We start from the raw sequence: 25,006 nt of genomic DNA, 5'->3' as shown, positions 1-25,006 counted from the left end.
AAATTGCAGCCACTTATTTGTCTTTTGAGCCATTACGGCCACAGAGAAAAACATTTTAATAATTGACTTTCAGGTATCTGTGAAGTTAAAGAAAAATACAATTCCAAAAGGAAAGCAGTATACTGGGAGTATACTGTTTTTGAGGAAAGGTTTTATTTTGGAGTATTAGCAATCACGACATGCCTGCAGAAAGAACAGGTTATCATTCATCTGAAGATGAAAGTTCAAAAGTATTTCTGTCCTCTAGATGAATTTTGAAGGGAGGCAGATATAACCTTCTATCTCTTGTAGCATAATAATATAACGACTTTTAAGCATCCTCCTTAAGATCTTGAGATTGCAGAGTCATTTAATATTTTCCCACCATGAAATATAAAGTTCTCCACCAGCTTCCCCAATCCATTACATCCTAATTTAAAAAAAAAATGCGTGGCAGTAAAATCTAGACAGCCATAAGCGAGCATATTCAGATGTGTTTCAATAGCTTTGAAGCGGACAAGAAGAAGAAGAAGAAAGGAAGAGTAGCTTCCCAATAAGCTTCTATTGCGTAAGAAAAAGCCTCTCCCATAACGGACAAGGCGAGATTTAAACAAAAGACGCACATAATAAAAATGTAAATGAGTTTGCTTTACTAAAACTATAACTTTAAAGTCTTTTGTTGTAAGTTATCCTGAAACCTTCTTACAAGGTAATCACTGTTTGCATAGAGATTTAAACCGAAGTCTTCAATAGCATTCAACGCCTGCACAGCCCCAGTGTGACAGGCATGCAAAGCCATGTTAATGTTCAGAATGTGAATTGCCTCTGGGTGGTTCCTCCACGAGGCAGAAAACCAACTGTGTGGATATCCGTGTGCCTGATGGACTCCATGCGGCTCCCGGCCTGAAAACGTCACCACTTTGACATGTGATGTGCTCCTCATGACACTGGCGACGCTGACACCGGGAAATGCCACAAAGGCAACAAGCCCCCCTCCTTCGCCGTGCACTTTGCTACCCCCTGGCGCTGCCCGTCCCGGTCTCCCCAGTCTGCCTAGTTACAGGCGGACAGCACTTCAGACACACACAGAGGGAAGGGTGTGGGTGGGGGGGCCCCAGCTGCCTCCCCGGACACAGCCCCCGTAATGAATTGACCTGAATGATGAGGGCACACAAACAGTATGATATGCATTATTCCTGTCAATAAAATGTCCCCATGGGCTGTGGTCTTTGTACGGAATGTACCACAGCCTTTCTTCCAACGCGCTCTATTTAATCTCCTTCCTTTTTACTATTCATATTATAAGTGTGTAATAGAATTCAGAAAATTATATGATAGCTCTTCTGTATCTGTATTGTGTCGTGTTGCATATTTAAATCCTCGGCTCTGTGCTTAGAAGTACGGGATTCCCCATCTTTTCAGGACGCTTTTGCCAGAGAGACAGCTCTAGAAAGAGAGGATTTGGAGTACAAACTGGAAAACGAGAGGCTGCTTCAAATCGTTTCAGAGCTCGAAGAAGCAATCCGACTCAATCTAAGGGAAAATGCAGTATTAGGTAACATTTTACAGTCATCTTGGAGAAAAACCTATGCATCGGGCACTTCCTAAAATCCATAGCTCTATTTGTCCTTACCAAATGTACATTTGCTTGATCTGTACATTGTACATTTACAAGATCTGTTTGATTTTCACGGAAGATGGCATTCCTTGCTTGGGAAAGAGGATTTTTTTTTTTTTTTTTTTGCTTAGAAATATTATAAACAGAAACTTTTGCTGATTTCTGTCCCATATGATTGATTGATTATCTGAAAGTTATGACATTTAAATACTTAACACACAGATTGGGGTATGCTTTGCGGAGACACAGAGTTAGCCCTTTCGGAAAAAATATGCTACTACTTACTATGGAATTATCTGCAATTTTGGATTCAGATTTAAAGCACAAATTTCCCTGTGTATGCTTTATACACCCCCCCTTTTTTTCTCCAAACCATAAACGTTGGCAAAAGTTGCATTTAAATCACCAAAGTTGAAGTGTTTTGAAGTATTTTGTCACTTACTGTTATCTTCGTATTTATGTTAATTATATAGTGTTCCCCTCACCTGCAGTTATGAAAAGCAACGAATAAGCAATTAAAAAAAACCTTACAGCAAAACGTTGATAAAACCAGAGATACTACGATATCCCTTGAATATAAATTATGCCTTGCCAGTGCAGTTTCATTTTCCTTCTAATGTGGTGTAATAACGCTTTTTCAGGTTCTGGTGGTTCTTACTGTGTCCCAAAGTACCACCTGCTAAAGCACTTTGTATTGGCTGTGACTAACAGCAAAAACGTCCCTTGCTAGTATTGATGAAAAGCTTTCAGCCCTCGGCCACACTTGGATCTTGAACTTAGTTCTTAATCCCTATCTGACCAGCCGTCTGAACAGCAGGAAGAAGGCTGTGAATGTCAAGGGCAGTTGTGAAGGTCACAGTCCTGCTAGGACTCGAGTCCACCACGCCTGCCAGCCGCGTACAGCCTGTCCCGGAGCAGGGAGTTTGAATACAGGGCCATAAGTTTGTAATTTCATGCTTGGCCTCTCTCTCCTTTTGTTTACAGAAGATGAAATTATAACTCTGAAAGAGATGGCAGCAAAGGATCATAGAACTATTCAAAAGGTACTGTAACTTTTTACATCGACGAACGACTCCTTTACGCTGAAATATCAGCACTATCGGTGGCTTAACACTGCATCCCGCTTGTCCCGAGGTACAGAGAAAAATCGATTTCTGTGTTTCATCTCTCCCATTATTTAGGTAGGGTCTCTGGTAATCAATAAGGATTCCATCTTGAAAATGAATTAATGTGCAGAGGCTTTTTTCTTTGGGATAGCTGAGGGTTTACCTCGTTGACTGTAAGGAAAGAAAAGTTACAGGACAAGGAGATCCCAAGATGCGCCTGGGGAAAACTTGTCGTTATTATTAACAACGAACAATCTTATTTGCAGCCCAGATGTGGCCGCGTGTTCATTTTGCGGTGTGGATGCACTGGGCTTATGTTGTGCAGGAAATCTGTATTTAGAACAGGGAATTCTTTTGGTATCGCCAAGGTCAAGATCTCCTAGAGCATCCAATGCAGCAGGACCTCAGCGGTTCTGCACCCTCGCACAGGTCAGGCGCCCCTGCTTTGGGGTTTCTTTGCTCTCTGTACCATAGCCATCGACACATTTTCAGTGATGGTGAGTCCTCCCTGCCATGCTGTAAGCCCCACGAGGGCAGAAGCAGTATTTTTCCCATCTCTGGTACATTGCCAATGCTGAGCACAGAGCCTGGCAGCCTTACAGATGCTCTTTCAGTGATCCGTAGGATGAGAATGTGTTTAGAGGTGAAATTCACAGGCGAAAATGTGTATTTACGTCCCTGAATTGTTCCGAATAAACACAAATGCTTCCTGCTAGCTGAATCGAGGGTCAGTTAAAAATGAAAATTAATTTAAAAAATGAAAATTAATTAAAACTGGATAACATTAAACATTCAGTTCCTCAGTTGCACTACCTTTATTTCTAGAGCCCAGGAAACGGCCACCTGTGCTTAAGTTTAGGTCCAAATTTCAACTTGATTTTACAGTTCAGGGTATTCTTGGGTTTTAGGTAAACGACTTTCAAGAATTATTTTTTTATCTTAATTTAATTTTTTTAAGTTTATCTATTAAACTTGAGAATGAGAGAGCATGAGTGGGGGAGGGGCGGAGAGAGAGAGAGAGAGAGAGAGAGAGGAGAGAGTCCCAAGCAGGTTCCACACAGTCAGCACAGAGCCCGATGCAGGGCTCGAACTCACAAACTGTGAGATCATGGCCTGAGCTGAAGTTAGGCACTCAATGGACTGAACTACCCAGGAGCCCCTAAGAACTACTTTTGATTTGATTTGATTTGATTTGATTTAAGTGTTTATTTTTGAGAGAGAGAGAGAGAGAGAGGCAGAGAGAGAGAGGGAGACAGAGGATCCGAAGCAGGCTCCGTGCCAACAGCAGACAGCCCTATGAGGGGCTCAAACTCACAAACCGTGAGATCATGACCTGAGCTGAAGTTGCACACTTAATCAGCAGAGCCACCCAGGCGCCCCCTGAGCACCATGTTTTAAAGAATTGGTTAACCTGAAGGCTCAGAGTCGGGAGATGTTTTCTCTGATAACTGAACCCATCACGAGTTTTCAGGGCGAATTCTTTTTCTGGCACTGCAGCTTACTTGCGGTGGTGACCGTTCAAGTCCCATCCACACAGAGAAAACAACAGAGTTTGCGGACAGACAAGTTTCACCTTCTTGGCATCAATGTCTATGGTTGAAAATGAAGCCCCAGCCTTCTCGTGTCACGTCACCTACAAGGAACCGTCACAGTTTATTTAAATGTTTCTGAAACTGCTCAATCCGTACGGCCACCGGGAGAAATGAATTGTGTAGGCTTACTATTCTCTGGGAGGAGCACGAGAAATTAAGGCCAGAAAAATCTGAGCGTCAGGCCACTGATTAGAAAAAACATGCCCTTCAAATGACAGGTTATACCCTCTGTGAGCTTAAATATTCCCCTTAAATCCTTCCTCAGCTTCCTTAAATCTTCACTGTCCCAAGGTAGCCCTCTGTGGCTATTTGAACACATGAGTCACGCCTAGTGCTACTGAGGGACTCAATTCTTACTTGTATCTCATTTTAATCTAAAAAATTTTAAAACCGATACTTGCTTCGGTATATTGGAAAACCTTTATGTATATTTTAAGTAACTTGGTGTGTGAGTCTACTTTTTCTTCTGTGGATTTTATGCAGTCTAAATACAGATCAGACATTCCCAATGAGATTTTAGCCCCCAAATGGACACACTGGATTTCAAAGACTTCGTGTAAGTGAAATATCTCAGCACTGATTTTTAATATTAATTATTACACGTTGAGATGATAATTTTTCAGACACATATTTGGATAAATTTATTATTAAAAGTAATTTCACCTGTTTCTCTCACCTTTTCTCACAAGGCTACCATAAAATTTAAAATTATATGTGTATTTACACCATATTTTAATTCACAGCTCTCTTCTACACAAATATAGCAGATCCCTAGTCTGTTTGATTTTTTTTTTAACTTTTTAAAACAGTTTTATTTATTTATTTTTGAGAGAGAGCAGAAGCAGGGGAGAGCCAGAGAGAGAGAATCCCAAGTAGGCTCTGCATTGTCAGCACAGAGCTTGAGGTGAGGCTCGATCCCACAAACTGTGAGATCACGACCTGAGCCAAAATCAAGAGTGGGATGCTTAACCGACTGAGCCACCCAGGCACCCCTGTTTGATCATTTTTTAAATCCTGTATCTTTCTTTGACATGTACTCGATCGCCACGAAAACATTGAATATAGGCACAATGTGGTATCGAGCAGAAAGAATCTCGAACCGTAGGTTCCTTTTCCATTTCTGCCACTATGGTCCCTTGGGCCAGTGCCTTATCTTTCCTCCTGTCTCTCATAGCTGACTGTGTGGATAGAATGAGAGAGTGTACATCAACGTGCTTTGTCAACTGGAAAGCGTACCAGGAGTTGTTGAACAAGTGAGAACTGATATTTACTGGTTTGGTTTCCAATATCCTCCACGTAATCAATTAATGTAGTAATGTTTATTAGATGCCTTTTAGTGCCAGGCACTGTGCTACTGCTGAGATACAAAAATCACACACACACACACACACACACACACACACACACACACCTCCCTGCTGTGGAGCAGATTAAGTCTAGAGCAGGAGACAAAAACCCCTGGGCTGTGTGATAATGTAATGTAATGTAATTTAATGTAATGTAATATAATATAATATAATATAATATAATATAATATAAACAATGAAATAATGAGATAATTAAATAATGAATATAATATAATATAATATAATATAATATAATATAATATAATATAAACAATGAAATAATGAATATAACATAACATAACATAACATAACATAACATAACATAACATAACATAAGTATGTACACAGAGAAGAGATGTCTAGCTTTACCCAGAAGGGTCTAGAAAGGCTTCTCAAAGAGTTCCACACCTGTCTCACACTCTTTCACTCGAGCTGATCTTTCCAGGTAGGTAGGAGGGTGTGGGAGCTGGATACAGAGTGTGAATGCATAAAGTGTGAGATATCCCTGTGGACTTGTTTGTGATTTGGTATGGCTAACGAACGAGGTAGGAATCTGGTGAGCCATGTGGTGAGAATTTGTGTTGGGGCAGGAAGAGGGGGAAATCTGGGGAATGACAGGCAGAAGGAGAAGCAGTTCAGAAGCCTCTGGATAAGACACGTTTTCTTTTGTAGCCCTGGATGCAATTAGAAACAAGTTGAAAAAGGTCTGTCTCCGGGGAGGCTGACCTCTTGCCATCTCTCAGGGCTTAAAGCACTGTCTGTGATGGCATTCAGTAACTTTTATGTTTCAATTCCAATAATCTAATAACAGCTGCATCAAATCTATCCTCCAGCTGTGGCCATAACATGAATGTCCTTCTGGGAAGGAGTCGGACCAGAAGTCAGACATCACAGCCCAGGGTGTGATCAGCCTCGGGACGCGGGGCAGCACAGAGGGCCGTGGGGCACGTGGGGGAGCCCAGCATGGATTGTAAGGGATCCGGGAAGGTTGGAGGAAGGACACTGAGTCGACTCCCCGAAGAGAGGCTCTAGTAAGCCAGGAAAGGGATATGGGAAGTGGGAAGGGTGAAAAACATGCAGAAGGGGAGTAAATTCAGGCGATCTGCGATAGCGGAAGGGTACGTGAGAGCAAGCGGCAGCAAGGGGCAGGGCACATGGCAGGGGATTATTATTCACGCCAAGGGGTTTGAATTCCCTTCTGAGTGCACTGGGGAGCCTTGGACATTGGGGAAGGATTGGATTCATTGGATTTCTTTGTTTCAGAAAGGAAATGGGTGGGAAGGGGGAAAATAGAGAGCTAGAGAGACCAGTTAAGAGGTTCCTTGGATAAACCAGGGAAACTACGATCTGAAACAGGAAGAGGACAGTGACCCTGGTAATATTAATGAGAGTCATTTGGCGCAACTGAAGGAGTTGAGAAGCCGGGTGAATGCCGAAATGGCGACGGTGGGCAAGGGGAACTCTCTAGAAGTTCGGCTGTGGGTGGCCAAGAAGCGGTAGAGGAGTAGTTGGACGGGGACATGGGCTGAGGAAGGAATTTTTTTTTAAAGAAGAAACTAGAGTATTTTTAAATGATGTCAATGGAAAGAAGAAGGAGAGAGTGGACAAATGGCAGAAGTCCTCACTGATAAAGAGTGCTCTCAAGAGGACAGGAAGGGTTGGGGTTAACGGCCTTGACGTTTGTGGTAATTGGCCCCCGTTGGAAACTTGGCGACCCTCCTTTTCAGGCCGAGGTATGGTGATTTAATACAACATCTTTTCCTTTCCTTCCACCTCATTCCTTTACTTGCCCTAAAACCTGCCGTCCAGCCCTCCACCTCATCAACTACACCACTGAGTCACCTCTGGAGCCTCCTGTCTAGCCAGTCCCCATGTTCTCCAGCCCTGCTCCGGTGGCAGTGGGCCAATCCTTGCCTGTGGTGGCATTGCTAGACTCTGGGGTTTTAACCCAGGATAGCCACGCCCTCCATCTGCCTATCATTTCACTTGAATCTAATTAGCACCCCTTCTTACTAACCCCCCACAGGTCTTCCAATCTCCACTACTTTTCTCAATTCCCTTATTCCATCCCCCCATGCTACTTCCTAATTCACAGACAACATGACAGGCTCTTGGATTTTTTTCCCTTCTGCACTCTCTTACTCTGTCACCTTTACTCTTTTTCAACAGAAGAAGGACATTCTTTGCCCTGATTCATCCTTCCATCTATTCCCCGACTCATCTCTACGTCCCTCCTCTTCTGGAACTTCCTGCATCAGCCCCTTTCTCTCTAATGCCTTTAAAACTTTCCCTCTAGCCTACCGAGTGAAACCATCATCTTGGTGGTATCTATTGACCCTAATCGTCTCAAGTCATTGCCATTTACTGTACTTCAAATATTATTTCAAAGAAATCTGTATTTACCACCCCTTTCTCATTACCCCAATGCTACTTTTTCCTGTGGGTAAGGTCACAGTGAGATGCACATTGCTTTCAGTCCTTTTGAGGTGTTCTCCTTCCTGAATTTTCTTCTGTATATGACAGGATTGCCACCCCCCACCCACCCCCCCCCATGTCATAGATGCGTTCTGCAGCAATACTTGCTTCTAATTCTTTTTTAAATTTTTTTTTCAACGTTTTTTATTTATTTTGGGGACAGAGAGAGACAGAGCATGAACGGGGGAGGGGCAGAGAGAGAGGGAGACACAGAATCGGAAACAGGCTCCAGGCTCCGAGCCGTCAGCCCAGAGCCCGACGCGGGGCTCGAACTCACGGACCGCGAGATCGTGACCTGGCTGAAGTCGGACGCTTAACCGACTGCGCCACCCAGGCGCCCCGCTTCTAATTCTTCACACACTTCTTCACTCCTTCCTAAGCAAGATCTGTCAGTGGCTTCTCCTCCTCATTTTCCACTTGAACGCTATTCTTGGGATTTGTATTTATCCTTGGTCTTCTTCGTTTTCTCTCTAGCTGACCTCAGACTTTCCCATAACTGTTTACCAGTGACTCTCAAACTGCCTTTCCTACTTCATGATTTCCCTGAATAGCACGTCCATAGTTTTCACTCTATTCTCATCCTTAATTTCAACATTACATGCATTTTGATAGTTTCTGTCCACTCCCTAGGGTAATTAGAAGCTCCCTCTGGGGCCCCAAATACCTGGGACTATTTGCCCCCTTAAGGTCAGGAAGCATCTCGTTTATCTTTATATTCTTAGTCACCAGCACTAAAAATTATTGGCTGAAAAATGCTCTACACATTTGTCAAACCCAGTGTCAGAACTTGAACTCATTACCCCTTGAATCTAGACTCTCTGTGTTCCCCAGTTTAAATGAATGACACTGCCATGGATCCAAAAGAACAGATGACAAATCTAGGGCCATTCTCTACGCTCTCCTTTATACTTTATATCCAATCCGTGGCTCAGTCTGTACATTTTTCTTCCAAAATTTATCTCAAGTCCCCTTTCTCTGTCACAACATTGCTCCAGACGTGGTTGAGTCTCTCATCATTCCCATAGATTCGAACTTCACTTTCCTGTCTCCACCCTCACTCATCCCTTTTCAAATCCAGCGTTCGCACTCCTCCATAGTTTTCTCATACTCTAGTTGTATATGCTAAAACCTTCAATGGCTTCCCATTGCCTACGGTATAAAATCAGGCCACGCAAAAATACACTGAGGGATTTTTATATGCCGGGAACAGCCTAAAACACCTTCACATTTGCTGTCTCAAATTCTCTCTGGAAGAACTCTTTGAGGTGGGGTTTATTCTCTTAATTTCCAGACAAGAAAACTAAGACTCGAAGCGTAGATTTAGTTTACCCGTACAGCTTGTAAGGAGAGAGCTTAGATTTGAGCAGTCTCCTGTTCGTCTCACTGCACCACCCTGCCTTCCACCCCTAATGATGGCATCAAGTGCCTCTCATGCCGTCACCTGACTCTCCTCCTTTCTTTTCCTGCCACTTCTTTCTCTCTGCACCCTGGGCCCCACGACGTTAAGCTTTTCCCAACTCCTCCGTGACTCCACGCTCCTCTCCAGTTGCTGTTTCGTCTGCCTTTTTCTCTGCCTTTTTCCTTCTCCAGCTTGTTGCGCTTTTTCATATCCTTCACAACTGTTGTCAAATGGTGCTTCTCCTGTTATATCTTATTATAATTATGGTTGCTGGGATGTGTGGATTTTTATGCTTTTTGACCATCTGAAATTTTGATTTGTTAACATATTTTCTTATGTATTCTAGTCAATTTTTTCCCCATTGCTCTCCTGCCATAGTGTAGATGCTCCAGAGGAAGGGATCTGTTCTACTTCCTCTCTGTACCTCTATAGATGAACAAGATGCCTGGCATCTAAAAGGTGTTCCTTTTAGATAATATATACATATACATATACATATACATATACATATACATATATATATATATTAGATACAATAATACATGTGTATTAAATTAATGATATACAGATACAGATACATATATATGTATATATATTAGATACAATAATACATGTGTTTTAAATTAATGAACATATGAATTTTTTTTTTAATGAACATATGAATTGATTGAATTGAATGGATGTCAAAACCAAGGTTTGAATTTTATCAGCGTATCTAACACACACAAATGCAAACAATCATTTAAGATACCGAAGCAAGTCATAGGAGTACAGTGGCCCTGCATTGTGTACTTTTTGATGGCTATTTTCTTTTTTTTTTTAAGTGTTTATTTATTTTAAGAGAGAGACAGTGAGCAAGCGGGAGCAGGGGAGGGTCAGAGAGAGAGGGAGAGAGAGAATCCCAAGCAGGTCCAGGCTCTGAGCTGTCAGCACGGAGCCCGACGCGGGGCTCGAACCCACAGACTGTGAGATCATGATGTGAACCAGCATCAAGAGTCTGACACCTGCCCGACTGAGCGCCCCTTGATGGCTGTTTTCATTAGGCATGAATGTACTTTGATGTGCATATAAATAAAACACAAAAATCTATAAAGAGAAAAGCAACATTGCTCTTTTTGAGAGACTATACTTGCTTTATTATATATTGATGTCACATTTAAAAACATTTTTTTTGATGTTTGTTTATTTTTTGAGAGAGAGAGTGAGACAGAGTGTGAGTGGGGGAGGGCCAGAGAGAGGGAGACACAGAATCAGAAGCAGGCTCCAGGCTCCGAGCTGTCAGCACAGAGCCCGATGCGGGGCTCGAACTCATGGACCACGAGATCATGACCTGAGCTAAAGTCGGATGCCCAACCGACTGAGCCACCCATATTGATGTCATATTTTGTCGGGATAAGGTAAGGAAGATTGTAAATAAATTGGCATTTTCTGTGCATATTTTGCTTGCTTTTATAGTCAAAATATAGTAATTACATAATAATATATTATTATTACAGGTAATCTACAGACATTTAAATTTTCAAAATCCTATTAGGATCCCCTTTTCTCATATTTAAAAGCAAAATACATTTTGCTCAGTTCTACTGAGGAGGAATTTTAGGTGTTCTGTTCTTCTCTTTAATGACAATGTAATATTCTTTTTCAGCTAATTGATGGTAGAGACAGATTGCTATGTGAGCTTGATTATGAAAAATCAGTAGTTCAAGAAATGGTAAGGTGATTTACATTATTTCCTAATAAATTTGAAATCAGGAATTTCGTTTAATCATGAAAGTTTCCTTTGTAACCATTTACTGTAAACGATTATTTCACCTTCGTGCATAATCTGAATGCACGCATAAGTATAAACTTTTTTACTGAAGTGTTATAGTAGTGTTTTTTATAAAACTGAAGTTTTATAGTAGTGAAGTTTTTACACAGTGTTATAGTGTATCAGCTATCGTGACCTGACAAATCTATACATTAAGCTACGCACACTACAATAAATGGACTCACCACACAACGTCATTACGATATTATTGACTATATTCCCCACGCTGTATTTTTCAACCCCGTGACTTCTTTATTTTATAACGGGAAGTTTGTACCTCTTAATCCCCTTCCCCCGTCTCTAGCAACATTTTCGAATGATCGTCTTAAGAAAACAGTTTGATGAGTACGCGAATAAATGCAATACGCTGTCATGTTGAAATAGCGTCACCGTTTAAAGCACTGCACAAAATTTTTGAGGATTTTTTGTGGAGATTTGAAAAAAAAAAAAAACGCAAATGTGAGAGCCCAATATTTTGAAGGATTTGCTACTTTTCGTTACAAATTGCCATAACTGACCACAATAAAGAGCCCAGCTAGATATTTTGGCATTCTGTGTTAGTCTCGTAAGAAAACACTGCCTTTTTATGTTCTTTTAAGAGAACTTTCCAGACGGCTGCTCTTTTATTTTATCTGTTGACTACCCACCCCCTAGGCCCCCGCCACCTCACCCCTCCCCACCCCCGCCAGCTTATGGTGTTGTAATTCGGCTTTCAACTGGTCACCACTGGTATGTCTTTGTTACAGTAAACTGACTGTGTTTATTATAATCAAAAATAAAACACAGCTTGACTTGCGTTCTAAATGTGCTTGAAAAGAATATGATACTGTTTAGAGGAGAAAAGGTTGTTCATAGGAAGTCAACACCACTTCAGATATTGAAACATTCCCCTTTTTACAGCTCGTCACACTTAGTGCCAAGTCATGACTGTTTCCCTAACTCTGTTTTGTTGCTCTCAGCACCATGTGTTTTGGGTTCCTTGTCATAGAAATTAATGCCAAACAATGCTCCGGGGCTACAATAAAGCCTTCTATGAAACCAACTTGGGAATGCAGGCGAGGACAAAATGATGGTTAGCTCTTCACAGAAACCGTGGGCTAACAAATACGTTGTTTTGAACCCTCTGCTTTTCGATACCTGGCCTATAAAAATCGTCTCCGTTATTTGAGGTTACTTGGTTGATTCCCTCTCTCCCCTCCCCCTCTCCTGTCATTCCTCCAAAAGTCTAGGAGTTGCTTCTGAAAACAAACTAAATGTGCACATTGTCACGAAAAGCGACAGTGTTTCTATAGAATGGGGGCCAAATGTTACATCGTCAGTCTGTTTGTGGTGTCAGAAATCAGACTTGATCGTAAAAAAGTGAGTTTGGGCCAATACTATGAACAGAACCCATAGGTTTCCTTTGTCTCTTTATTTAAGCCTTAAGCAGTTAACTGGTGCTCTTACGGTGCCCGCAGAGGAGCCAATCACGTCTTATTTTGTTGTTGAGAAGTTTTTTGAGCACCGGGCTTCTTGCCAAGCAGCAAGATCTTGCATCACAAACCCAGCCGGGCACAAGAGCCTCCGGAAGGCTCAGAACTAGCTTGGGGGTTCGTGTTTTCAGTAGAGGGAGTCTGCTCAAGGTTCTTCTGATGTCCAAGGTTTCCATGGTGTACTTTTGGGCCCAGCAAGGTCACTGGCGCCCCCTCCCTCCCACCAGAGCATTCCGTTACTAACTCCGAGGGAGGTTGGCTTTGTGGCTGGTGGGCTTCCTTTGTTTCTTGCCACGGGACTTTTTTCCAGAAATGAAGATTTCTGGATTGATGATCGCACCTAGATGGGGAAGTGGGAGAAGGTGGAGTTGATGCTGAGTCGTTTTGTAGAAATTAAAAAACTTTCTCACTGAAGGGTTTTTGTTCCATGCTTGTCTATTACTGTCCTCCAACGCAGTTTATTTTCTGGCCTCTCAAGAGACTAGTTTAAAAAGTCAAAGAGTTGGGGCTCCTGGGTGGCTCAGTCGGTTGAGCCTCTGACTTCGGCTCAGGTCATGATCTCGCGGTCCGTGAGTTCGAGCCCCGCGTTGGGCTCTGTGCCGACAGCTCAGAGCCTGGAGCCTGCTTCGGATTCTGTGTCTCCCTCTCTCTGACCCTCCCCTGTTCATGATCTGTCTCTCTCTGTCTCAAAAATAAATAAACGTTAAAAAAAAAAGTCAAAGAGCTACAAGTAAAAAGGCACCTTCAGTAAGGGTATGTAAGCAATGAGATATGGGGCAATGGTGTCCTTAGATTGGCTTGAGGGGAAGCATATGAAATAATTTGGTATCTTCCTGTGATTCCTACACTTAGTGGCTTTCACTTATCTTTTTTTTTTTTAATTGAGCTATAACTGCCACCTAACATTGTATTCATTTTAGGTGTACAACAAAATGATTTGATATATATGTGTATATTGTAAAATGATCACCACTGTAAGGCTAGTGAATACCCATCACCAAACCTAATTACAAAATTTTTTGCTTGTGATAAAAACTTTTAAGATCGGCTCTCTTAGCAGTTTCCGGATATACAATACAGTATTGCTAAGTATAGTCACCATGTTATATATTATATTCCCAGGACATTTGTTAAAACTAGGAGTTTGTATATTTTGATCACCTTCACCCATTTCACCCACCGCCCTTCACCACCCCCCCACCCCCACCTCTGGCAACCACCAATCTGTTTCTCTAAGTTCAGTTTTTAGACTCCACCTATAAGGTGTTTCTCTTCCTGTGACTTATTTCACATGCTGTAATGCCCTCAAGGTCCATCCATGATGTTGCAAATGCAGGATCTCCTTTTTTATGGCTGAATAGTATTCCGTTATACATATATGCCACGTTCTCTTTACCCATTCATCTGTAATGGACTCTTAGGTTGTTTCCACTTGTTGGCTATTGTGAATATGAACGTGGGTTGCAGATAGCTTTTTCAGATAAGTGATGTTGCTTCCTTCAGATAAATACTCAGAAGTAGATTTGCTGGGTCACATGGTAATTCTATTTTTAATTTTTTTGAGGACACTCCATAGTGTTTTCCAGAGCGACTGCACCAATATACATCCCCACCCGCAGGGCACACGTGTTCCCTTTTCCCCCCTTTTTTGCCAACCCTTGCTATCTCTAGTGATAGCCATTCTATCAGGTATGAGGTGATATCTCATTGTGTTTTGATATGCATTTTCCTGATGATTGAGGATGTTGACCACCTTTAGAGGTACCTCTTGGCTATTTGAATATCTTCTTTGGAAAATGTATACTTAGATCGTCTGCCCATTTTCAATTGGGTTATTTAGGTTTATTGGGTTCTTTGTTTTGTTGCTATGGAGTTGTATGAGATCTTTATATATTTTGAATATTAATTCCTTATCAGATATATGATCTCCAAATATTTTCTACCATTCCATAAGTTGTCTTTTTATTTTCTTTATTGTTTTGCTGTGCTGAAGTTTTTAATGTGTTGTAATCTCATTTGTTTGTTTTTTATTCTGATATTTGTGCGTTAAGCGTCATATCCAAAAAAATCATTGCCAAGACCTATGTCAAGAAGCTTTTCCCCTGTGTTTTCTTTGAGGAGTGTTATGGCTTCAGGCCTTACATTTAAGTCTGTAATTTATTTTGAGTTAATTTTTGTGGTAGTGTAAGATAGGGGTCTAGTTTCATTCTTTGACATGTGAATGTCTGCTTTTCCCAGAACCATTTATTGAAAAGACTGTCTTTTCTTTTTCTCTTTTCTTTTCTTTTTTCTTCTCTCTTTAGAGAGAGAGAGTGAGTGAGAGAGAGAAGCATGTGCAAGTAGGGGAGAAGGGCAGAGGGCTGGGGGTGGGGGGAAGAATCTTAAGCAGACTCCACCCTCAGCCCAGAATCTGATGTGGGGCTCAATCTCAGGAAATTGGGACCATTACCTGAGCCAAAATCAAGAGTTGGATGCTCAACTGACTGAGCCACCCAGGCACCCCTATATTTTCTTTATTGAGCATTCTTGGCTCCTTTGTCAAATATTAGTTGATTATTTATTCGTGGGTTTGTTTTGGACTCTCGATTCCATTTCATTTGGTCTATCTGTCTGTTTTTATGCTGGTACCATACTGTTTTGATTACTATAGCTTTGTGATATAGTTTAAAATCACCAAGTGTGATGCCTCCAGATTTATTTTTCTTTCTCAGGATTGCTTTGGCTTTGGGGGGGGGGGTCTTTTGTGGTTCCATATAAGTTTTAGGATGATTTTTTTCTACCTCTGGAAAAACCACAGTCTGTGAAAAGTGGAATCTTAATAGGGGATTGCATTGGCTTTGAGTAGCATAGACCTTTTAACAATATTAATTCTTCCAGTCCATGAACACAAGATATCTTTTCATTTACTTGTATCTTCTTCCATTTCTTTCATCAGTGTCTTTAGTCTTCAGCGTACAGATCTTTCACCTCCTTGGTTTAATTTATTCTTAAATGTTTTCATTCTTTTAATTCTATAGTAAATGGGATCATTTTCTTTAAGATAATTTGCTGTTCGCGTATAGAAAACGCTACTGATTTTTGTATGTAGGTTTTGTATCCTGCACTTTCATATATCTTGAAGCTAACAACAACAAAAAAGGAGAGTTCTCATCAGGAAAGTACTAGAACTGAACTCTTAATTTCAGTTAATTTTCCATCTGCTTCATTCCAGTATACCTGGCTCCTAGGGACAATCCAGACTTAAGATGGAAAGGAGTTATAAAGGTTGCTCTGGCTCTTCATTCTGGGGGCACAGCCCTGAGTTATTGCTGCAGTTGGACTTGATCCTGTGACTGGGTTCCCTGTTGTCTGAGTTCCCGCTGAGTCATGCCTTGGGTGCGTCTGGTCCTATTCCAGGGAATGTGGCAGTGTTTGGCCATTCAATGAGGAAACCAGTATTTTGGTGACTCAGACATTTACTGTAATGAAACATAGGATTGAATTTCTGTGCCTCGGCCTGTATATTTGATAAAGTTTAGGACTTCTCATTGGTACCATTGCTGTTCTGAAGCTGGTGTCCCACAGGTAGAATCCACGGTTTGCCAACAATTGCTGCCCTAGGGCTGAGCACCATTCTGGAATCTGGGCCGTGCTTTCAGTGATCTGTGCAAAACTGTATTTACATTGTAGCTCTGGAGAATAGTGGCTCTTCTAACAATTTTTTTTAAAGTTTATTTCTGAGAGAGAAACAGAGCATGAGCTGGGGAGGGGCAGAGAGAGAGAGAGAGAGAGGGAGACACAGAATCTGAGGCGGGTTCCAGGCTCCGAGCTGTCAGCACAGAGCTATTAGCACAGAGCCCCATGCGAGTCTCGAACTCACAAACTGTAAGATCAAGACCTGAACCAAAGGTGGACACTTGACCGACTGAGCCACCCAGGTGCCCCAAGAATAGTGGCTCTTAATGCAGATGAGCATGACAGACTAGTGGCTCAGGGTGACTGCCTCCCTCTATACGTGGCAGGGAGAGGAACAAGTTCCCCGATCCTGCCTACCATTAAGAAAATGTGTTCCATACAGTCCCGGACGTCTGGTGGCCCTTTATAATCTCCTTATAAGTCACAGAGGCGGAGGGCGGACCTTGTGGAAGGAATGTTCCTTTGAGCAGGTGTTGTTCACAGTCCATTACCACGAAGGCCACATGCCCTGGCAGTAATTCACCCCCTCTGAAATGAGCAGACACATTTGTCTGCCTATGGTCGGGAGGTGTATTGCAATCTATCTCAGAGGGCTGTTTCTTCTCCCTGGTTTCCTCTTCCCGAAGCGCCCTCTCTGGGTTAACTCCTAGTCATGCCTCAGGTCAGAGGTCAGATAACATCTCTGGGAACCCCGCCCCATTACTTCCCCAGACTGGATGAGGTGTTTATGGAGGTTTTTCTAGCACACGGCCCCCCTCTCGTGGCTCCCCTCACACTGTGTACAGATGGCCCGTTGACTTCTCTGCTGTCTCCATCCGGTGAGCTACTGGAAAGCAGGAGCTGCGTCTTGTCCGAAGCCTACCATGGCGGCTGCCACAGAATAGAGACTCAAACGTTTGTTAGGAGTACGTGAAGGAATGAATTTCAAAAATGGCTAGGTGTGGGGCACCTGGGTGGCTCAGTCAGTTGAGCGTCCAACTCTTGATGTCGGCTTACGTCGTGATTTCTCAGTCCGTGAGTTGGAGCCCCGTATCGGGCCTTGTGTTGGCAGCGTGGAGCCTGCTTGGGATTCCCTCTCTCCCTCTCTCTCTCTCTGCCCCTCCCCCCCGCCCTCTCTCTCTCTCCCAAATAAACTTAAAAAAACGATTAGTTGAAAATGACTTAACCCATACTATGACCTGAACTGCACAGAGTTTAATAAGCAGGTAGTACTGGGGCACCTGGGTGGCTCAGTTCTTTGAGCATCAGACTTCAGCTCGGGTCCTGATCTCATGGGTTCGGTTCATGCGTTCGAGCCCCGCATTGCGCTTTGTGCCGTCAGTGCAGAGCCTCCTTCGGATCCTCTGTCTCTCCGTCTCTGTCTCTGTCTCTCTCTCTCTGCATCTCCGCCACTCAAGCTCTCGCTCTCAAAAATAAACATTTAAAAAAGTTTTTTAAAAAGCAGGTAATACTGTTAATACATGTATGTGACATAGCTACACAATATATCAACTAACTACAGTGTACTTTCCAGTATTACTTTATAGGTTTTGTTCCAATGTTTCTCAAACTTTTTGGTCTCAAGATCCCTTTTGCTCTGAAAAATTATTGAGTCCCCTAAGGAGATTTGGTTTAAATTGGTTCTATCGGCTAATATTTGCTGCCTGTGAAGTGAAAACAGAGTCAAATTATTTCTTGATCCATTTAAAAATAACAATAATAGCCTCTTACATGCTGACCTAAGTAGCATTATTTATGAAAATATTTTCCGAAACGAAAAAGGTTGGTAAGGGTGGCGTTGCCTTACATGTTTGCAAATTTCTTTAACGTCTGGCTTACCGGAAGACAGCTGGATCCTTATATCTGGCTCTGCATTCATTCTGTCATGATAAACATCACAGAGCCTCTGGAAAACTCCACCCTACACTGGTGAGACCATGAGAGTGAAAAACAAGGTGACCATTGTCTTAGTATTATTATGAAAATAAGAATGACGTTGCAAAAGCCCTAGAGATCTTGGGAACCCCATGGATTCTTGGACCGTGCATTGAGAATTGCGGCCTTAGTTACTAAGGGAAAACTCGTAGCCAGGTGTGATTAAGGGAAGCGTTTTTGTTCTGGTCTAATCCTGAGCCTCTCTCCTTTGTTTTTATTGAATTCATTTATTTCCTGACTCTCTCCCTTGACACCTCCCTGTCAGGACGTCAGGCTGATACATTTCAATGAACAGAAGCCATTCATGCTGAGGTCAGGCAGAAAGCTCCAGACTTCCATTTGAGGAAATTGTCATGTATCTCTCATATGGTCGTAGCTGCAGTAAGCGTTCACTGTGGGTAACACCCGCTGCTGGGTTGTGCTGTTGTAATCCTAGGTGTTGGGCGAGGGGCAGAGCCATAAGTACCGCTGGTTTGTGTGGTATAAGTATATAACGTTTATTAATAACAATTTACAAGAGTAAAATGAGCAGAGAGGACACTCTCCCTTGAGCTTGTATTATTCCACCACAAGGTGGTCTTGGGCTAGGTCGGCAGGATGAATCATGGAAAGTGCTGCAGGAGAGGAATCCCAGCTCCGTAGCACTTTGTACATTTATTGGGGAAGTCGGAAAGGGCACTGGGACCATCCAGGCACTTTGTTGTAGCGGGAGCTTCCGGCCAGGGAAATGCCCCGTTACGATCACCGAGACGTGAGCTCAGGGAAGTGGCACCAATGCCATCAGTGTCACCCAGAGAACTCACTTGGGTCCAGTTGAGCCATCTACTGGTCAGGTGGAGGACAGATAAGTAGCTGCTGGGCTGTGGGTTTCATTTTTCCCACTGGAAAGTGTGGTGGTTCCTTTCCTCCTCCGAGAAAAGAGAGGTGGATTATTCACACCTACACTTACTGAAGAAGGGGTCGTCGTTGAGAGGGTGACCCACTTATCCTGCTTTGACCAGAGTTTCCCCAGCCTTAGCGAAGAGAGTCCTGTATCCAGAAACCCCTCAGCCTTAGGCAAACCAGGATGGTGGCTTCCCCTGATGGCTAGAGACCTGAGAGCTCCTCCTGAGAACAGACGTGATTCTGCGTATCAACTCCAACATATTAAGAGTATTTGGAAGGAAAATTCAAACTCGTTGGGAAAGAGAGCCCAAACTTACACACACTATGTTGATCGGTGGGGGAAACTATCAAATAAGCTAGGCATTCACACCAACTCCCAGAGAAAAGAAAACAAAAAATGTTAGGTAAAACATTATAAACATCTTTATAAATAAAGCACCAAAGGATTGACAAGAGAGGGAATACCAGGTCAAATCAAATGTCAAGGGAGAACTTAGCACTCCAGACTAAGTGTTCCTTTAGAGCACTCACCAGCCTGCACAAACCTGAAACAGAAGCCACAGCTGGGCGTGCTAGTGTGTGTGTGTGTGTGTGTGTGTGTGTGTGTGAAGAGGTGGTAGTAATCTCCCACGTGAGGCTAAGAACCAATGACCTTTTCTGCAGGGCAAATTGTGAACCAAAACTAAGTCGGCAGGAAATAGGGAACGTGTGTGAGGAACAAAAGTGCTACATCAGTCATTGTTATATGCCTTCCATTCTTTTCTTTTTGGGTAGGAGAGGGTCTCTCGTGGTTAGCCTGTCTCCCACTGTGGTAGGTTGGCTATGGGGACTGGATAACTTGTCTTTTTGGTTCCTGGATCTTTGGATCAAGATAGACTATCTGCACCTGGACCAGATTTAGACAATGACATCTGGGCTTCCAGCTGACACAATTACAAGATGGGATTTGGGGAAGGCCTTGGGTGGGGATGAATGTGTTTTGCATATGGGAAACAATGTAAAATGTGGGAGCCAGAGGACAGATAAAGGTAGAAAACGAATTTGAGAAAGTCCAATGTACATCTGTGATAGAAACTCTCAATAAAATGGGAATAGAGCTGCTGATGGGTATCTACAAAACACTTAGACAACTGTTGTTATGTTTCATGGGAAAAGACTGAAACTGAGATCAGAAATGAGACAAGAGGGGCGCCTGGGTGGCTCAGTCGGTTGGGGGTCCGACTTCAGCTCAGGTCGTGATCTTACAGTTCATGAGCTCGAGTCCCACGTCGGGCTCCGTGCCGACGGCTCAGAGCCTGGAGCCTGCTTTGGATTCTGGGTCTCCTTCTCTCTCTGCCCCTTCCCCACTCACACTCTGTCTCTCTCTGTCTCAAAAATAAACAAACATTAAAAAAAAATTTTTAAAAATGAGATAAGAATGTCTTCTCTTATCACTTCTATTCAACATCGTATTTTAGGATTTAACCAGTATAATAATGTAAGAAAAAGAAATAAACAGTATCCAGATTGGAAAGGAAGAAGTTTTATTCCTAGATGGCATGATCATCTATATAAGAAATCCTAAAGAATTTACCAAAAAGCTACTAGAATTAATAAGTGAATTTAGCAAGGTTACGAAGATCAAGATATAAAAATAGTGTAGTGCTGTCTACAAGCAATAAATAATCAAAAATTGAAATGAAAACAACCCACCAACTTATAATAGCATACAAATGGGAAATGCTTATGGATAAATTTGACAAAACACGTACAAAACCATACAAAGCACTACGGAGAGAAATTAAGACTTAAACAGATGGAAAAACATACAATATTCATGATGGGCACAATGCATGTTGTAAGCTTTCAGTTATCGCCGGATTGTTTTATAGATTCGACACAATCCCAGTCAAAATGCCAGCAGGCTTTTTTAAAATTATTATTAATCAACCGTCTCCTCTAAAATGTATGTGGAAATGCATGGACACTGAATAGCTGAAACGATTTTGGGAAAGAACAAAGCTAAAGGACTCATACAACCTGCTTCCAAGAGTTACTCTAAAGACACGGTAGTCAAGGTACAATGATATTGGCATAAGGATAAGCATATAGGTGGATGGAATAGAATAAAGAGCCCAGAAATAGAGCCAGCGGGTCGTGTGTGGTGAATCGATTTCTGACATCTGTGCCCAGACAATCCTAGTGGGAAAAGATATTTCTTTCAACAAAGGGTATTGGAACACCTGGATAGCTATAAGCAAAAAATGAACCTCAACTCTTACCTCACACCTCACATAAAAATTAACTCAAATCTATCATAAACCTAAATGTAATAGCTAAAACCACAGAATTTCTAGAATAAGGTATAGGAGAGGATTTTGTATATAGGAAAAATATAAAATATTGGAGCCAAAGGGCAGAGAGATGTAGGAAAAAACGTGTGAGAAAGTCCAATATACACTATGATGAAAACTTTCAGCCAACTGGGAATAGAAAGGGTTAAGAGGAAGACCACAATTAAAAAACTTTTTTATTTTTAGCTCATTTATTTTGAGAGAGAGTCAGTGAGCTCATTCTGTCAGTGCAGAGCCTGCTGCAGGGCTCAAACTCACGAACTGTGAGATTATGATCTGAGCTGAAATCGAGAGTTGCATGCTTAACTGGCTGAGCCATCCACGCGCCCGTAAATACAATTTTAAGTACATAAAACAGAAGGAAAAATAAAACGTATCAAATATATGAAACACAGCTAAAGCAGTGCTGAGAAGGAAATATAGCCCTAAATGCTTACAGTAGAGAAGAGGAGGGTCTCAAATCAAGAACTGAAGTGTCTACCACAAGAAATTAGAAACAGAGGAGCAAAATAAACCCAAATCAACCAGAAAGGAAGTAAATAATAATGATAATAGTGCTCTCTCTCTCGATCTCTCTCGATCTCCCTCGATCTCTCTCGATCTCTCTGTCTCTGACTCCTTCCCCACCCACCCAACGCTTCACTTCACGTGCACACACTGATGAAAGGCCAAGTGAGCATACTGGGAGAAAACGGCAGTCTGTAATCTCACTAACCACCAAATCTGCTGGCATCTTGACCTTGAACTTCCCAGCCTCCAGAACCGTGACAAATAAACGTTTGCTCTTTAGGCCACCCAATCTGTGGTATTTTGTCATACCAGCCTGAGTATATTCAGATAGGACAGAGTCCAATTTATCAATCTTTCCTTTCATGAATTGTGCTTTGGGTATCATGTCTAAGAACTCTTTGCTTAGCCCTAGATCCCAAAGATTTTTCTCTTATTTATTTTTTTTCTAAAAGTTTATGGTTTTATATTTTACATTTCGGTCTATGATCCATTTTTGCGTTACTCTTTGTGTAAGATCCAAGGTTTACATGAGGTTCATTTGTGGCGGCTACCGATGTCCGATTGCTCCTGCCCTAAATGTTGAAAAGGCTATTCCTCTTCCAAGGAACTGGTGTTGCACTTCTGTCAAAAATCAGTGAAAATATTTGCGCGGATCTATCTCTGGATTTACTGTTCAGTTCCATTGATTTATGGGTCTAGTCCTCTACGAGTACCACAGATCTTTGATTACTGCAGCTATATAATAAATCTTAATATCAGGCAAAGTGAGTCCTTCTAATTTATTCTTCTTTTTCAAGATCGTTTTAACTATTCTAGGGCCTTACCTCTAGGATAAAATTGTCTATGTCAGCAAAAAACCTAGCTGGGATTTTGATAGAAATGCATTAAGCTGGAGATCAATCTGGGGGAGAATTGACATTATGTAGTACATTGAGTTGTCTAATCCGTGAACACAGTATGTTTATTTATTTGAGTCTTTGAGTTTTTTCATCAGCATTTTATAATTATCAGCATACAGAATGTATGAATGGTTAGATTTATATCTATTTATGTTTCCTTTGGAGCAGTTGCAAATTGTGTTGCATTTTTAATTTTTGTTTCCATATGCCCATTTATTTAGGCCTTCTCTAATTTTGTCAGCAGTATGTTAATTTCACTGTAGGGGTTTTGCACACCTTTTGTTAAATTTATTCCATAGTATTTTATCGTTTTTAATACACTTGGAAATGGAATTGGTTTTAGGTTTTATTTCCACTTGTTTGGTACTGGTCTATAAAAATACAACTTATTTTATATTAACTTTGTATTCTGCACCTTGTTAGATTCACTTAATTGTTACAATAATAATTTCATAGATTTCTTCAAATGTAAACAGTCTGCAGATTCTTGATATGTAAGCAATCAGGTCTTCTGTAAACGGAGACAGTTTTATTTATTTGTTTCTGATCTTTGTACCTTTTATAACAATGGCTAGGACTTGCAATAGGGTGTTGTGTAACAGTGGTGAGAAGAAGCATTCTTGTCTCATTCCGAGGCTTAGGGCATACTTTATTGTGTCATCATTAAGTATGATTTAGTCATAAGGTTTTTATGGCAGCCATTTGTCAGGTTGAGAAAGTTCCCTTTTATTCCTAGGTTTCTGAGAGTTTCTTTCATGAATGGCTGTTGAATTTTGTCAAATGCTTTTTTCCACAGCTATTGAAATGATGATATATTTTTTCCCTTGTACTGTAATGTGGCGAAATACCTGGGTTTTTGAACGTTGAAGCGATTTTGCATTCCTGAGATAAACCCCTCTTTGTCATGACGTTTTAGACCTTGTATATGCTACTGCATTCAATTTGCTGAGGACTCTGAATCTATGTTCATAAGGGACATTGGTCTCTAAATTTTCTTTCTTTCTCTGGGTGTGTGTTTTGAGTTACAGTTATGCAGCCTTCATAAAATGAATTTAGAAATATGTCTTCTCTGTCTTCTGAAAACAATTTTGGCGGTGTTAGTAAAGATTTGTCATTTCTTTCTTAAATGTTTGGTAGAATTCACCAATGAAACTGTCTGAGCCTAGAGTTTTCTTTATGTAAAAGTTTTTGATAATGGTTTTATTTTCTTGAATAGCTTACAGCTATTCACGTTTTTTATTTCATTTTCTGTTTTGTTATGTTGTGTTATTCAATTTGTTCACTTCATTTAATTACGTATTTGTTGGTATAAGGTTTTGCATAACATTCTCTTATTATCCTTCTAATATCTATAGGATCTGAAATAATGAATCCTCTTTCATTCCTGATATTAGTAAATTATGTTTTTGATCAGTCCAATTGGGGGTTTATCAATTTTGCTGATCATTTCAAGAAATTAATTTTGGCTCTAACTTCTCTATTTTTTTCTTTTTATTTCATTGATATCTGCTCTGACCTCTGTCCTTTTTCCAACTCTATTTCCTTGTTGTTTACTTTGCTCTTCTTGTTTCAAATTTTAAAAAACTGTTTATTTATTATTGAGAGAGAGAGACAGAGCACAAGTGAGGGAGGAGCAGAGAGAGAGGGAGACAGAATCCAAAGCAGGCTCCAGGCTCTGAGCTGTCAGCACAGAGCCTGATGAGGGACTCAAGCTTGTGAACCTCGAGATCATGACGTGAGCTGAAGTTAAACACCCAACACACTGAGCCAACTAGGCACCCGCTCTTGCTTTTTTTTTAAGTTTATTTATTTCTTTTTGAGAGAGAGAGAGAGAGAGAGAGAGAGCATGCAAGTGGGAGAGGGGCAGAGAGAGAGGAAGAGAGAGAATCCCAAGCAGGCTCCACACTATCAGCCAGAGTCCAGGGAGGAGCTTGATCTCATGAACTGTGAGATCATGACCTGAGCCGAAATCAAGAGTTGGATGCTTAGCTGA

General features: G+C 41.5%; 1 protein-coding gene across 2 annotated transcripts in view; it reads left to right on the top strand.

The window, feature by feature from the left end:
* Positions 1–25,006, top strand: part of CB4H10orf67 (chromosome B4 C10orf67 homolog) — a 161,874-nt gene that overhangs the window by 62,854 nt on the left and 74,014 nt on the right. For both annotated transcript variants that reach the window (XM_049624696.1, XM_049624697.1), the window contains exons 6-8: positions 1,402–1,534; positions 2,582–2,640; positions 11,161–11,226. In XM_049624696.1, the coding sequence (XP_049480653.1) occupies positions 1,402–1,534; positions 2,582–2,640; positions 11,161–11,226 (258 nt within the window). The remainder of the gene's footprint in view (positions 1–1,401; positions 1,535–2,581; positions 2,641–11,160; positions 11,227–25,006) is intronic.

The sequence above is a fragment of the Panthera uncia genome, chromosome B4, assembly GCF_023721935.1.
Source record: "Panthera uncia isolate 11264 chromosome B4, Puncia_PCG_1.0, whole genome shotgun sequence".
Lineage (NCBI taxonomy): Eukaryota > Metazoa > Chordata > Mammalia > Carnivora > Felidae > Panthera > Panthera uncia.
Note: the sequence above shows the minus strand (reverse complement) of the source record. Positions and strands in the feature narration are given on the sequence as shown.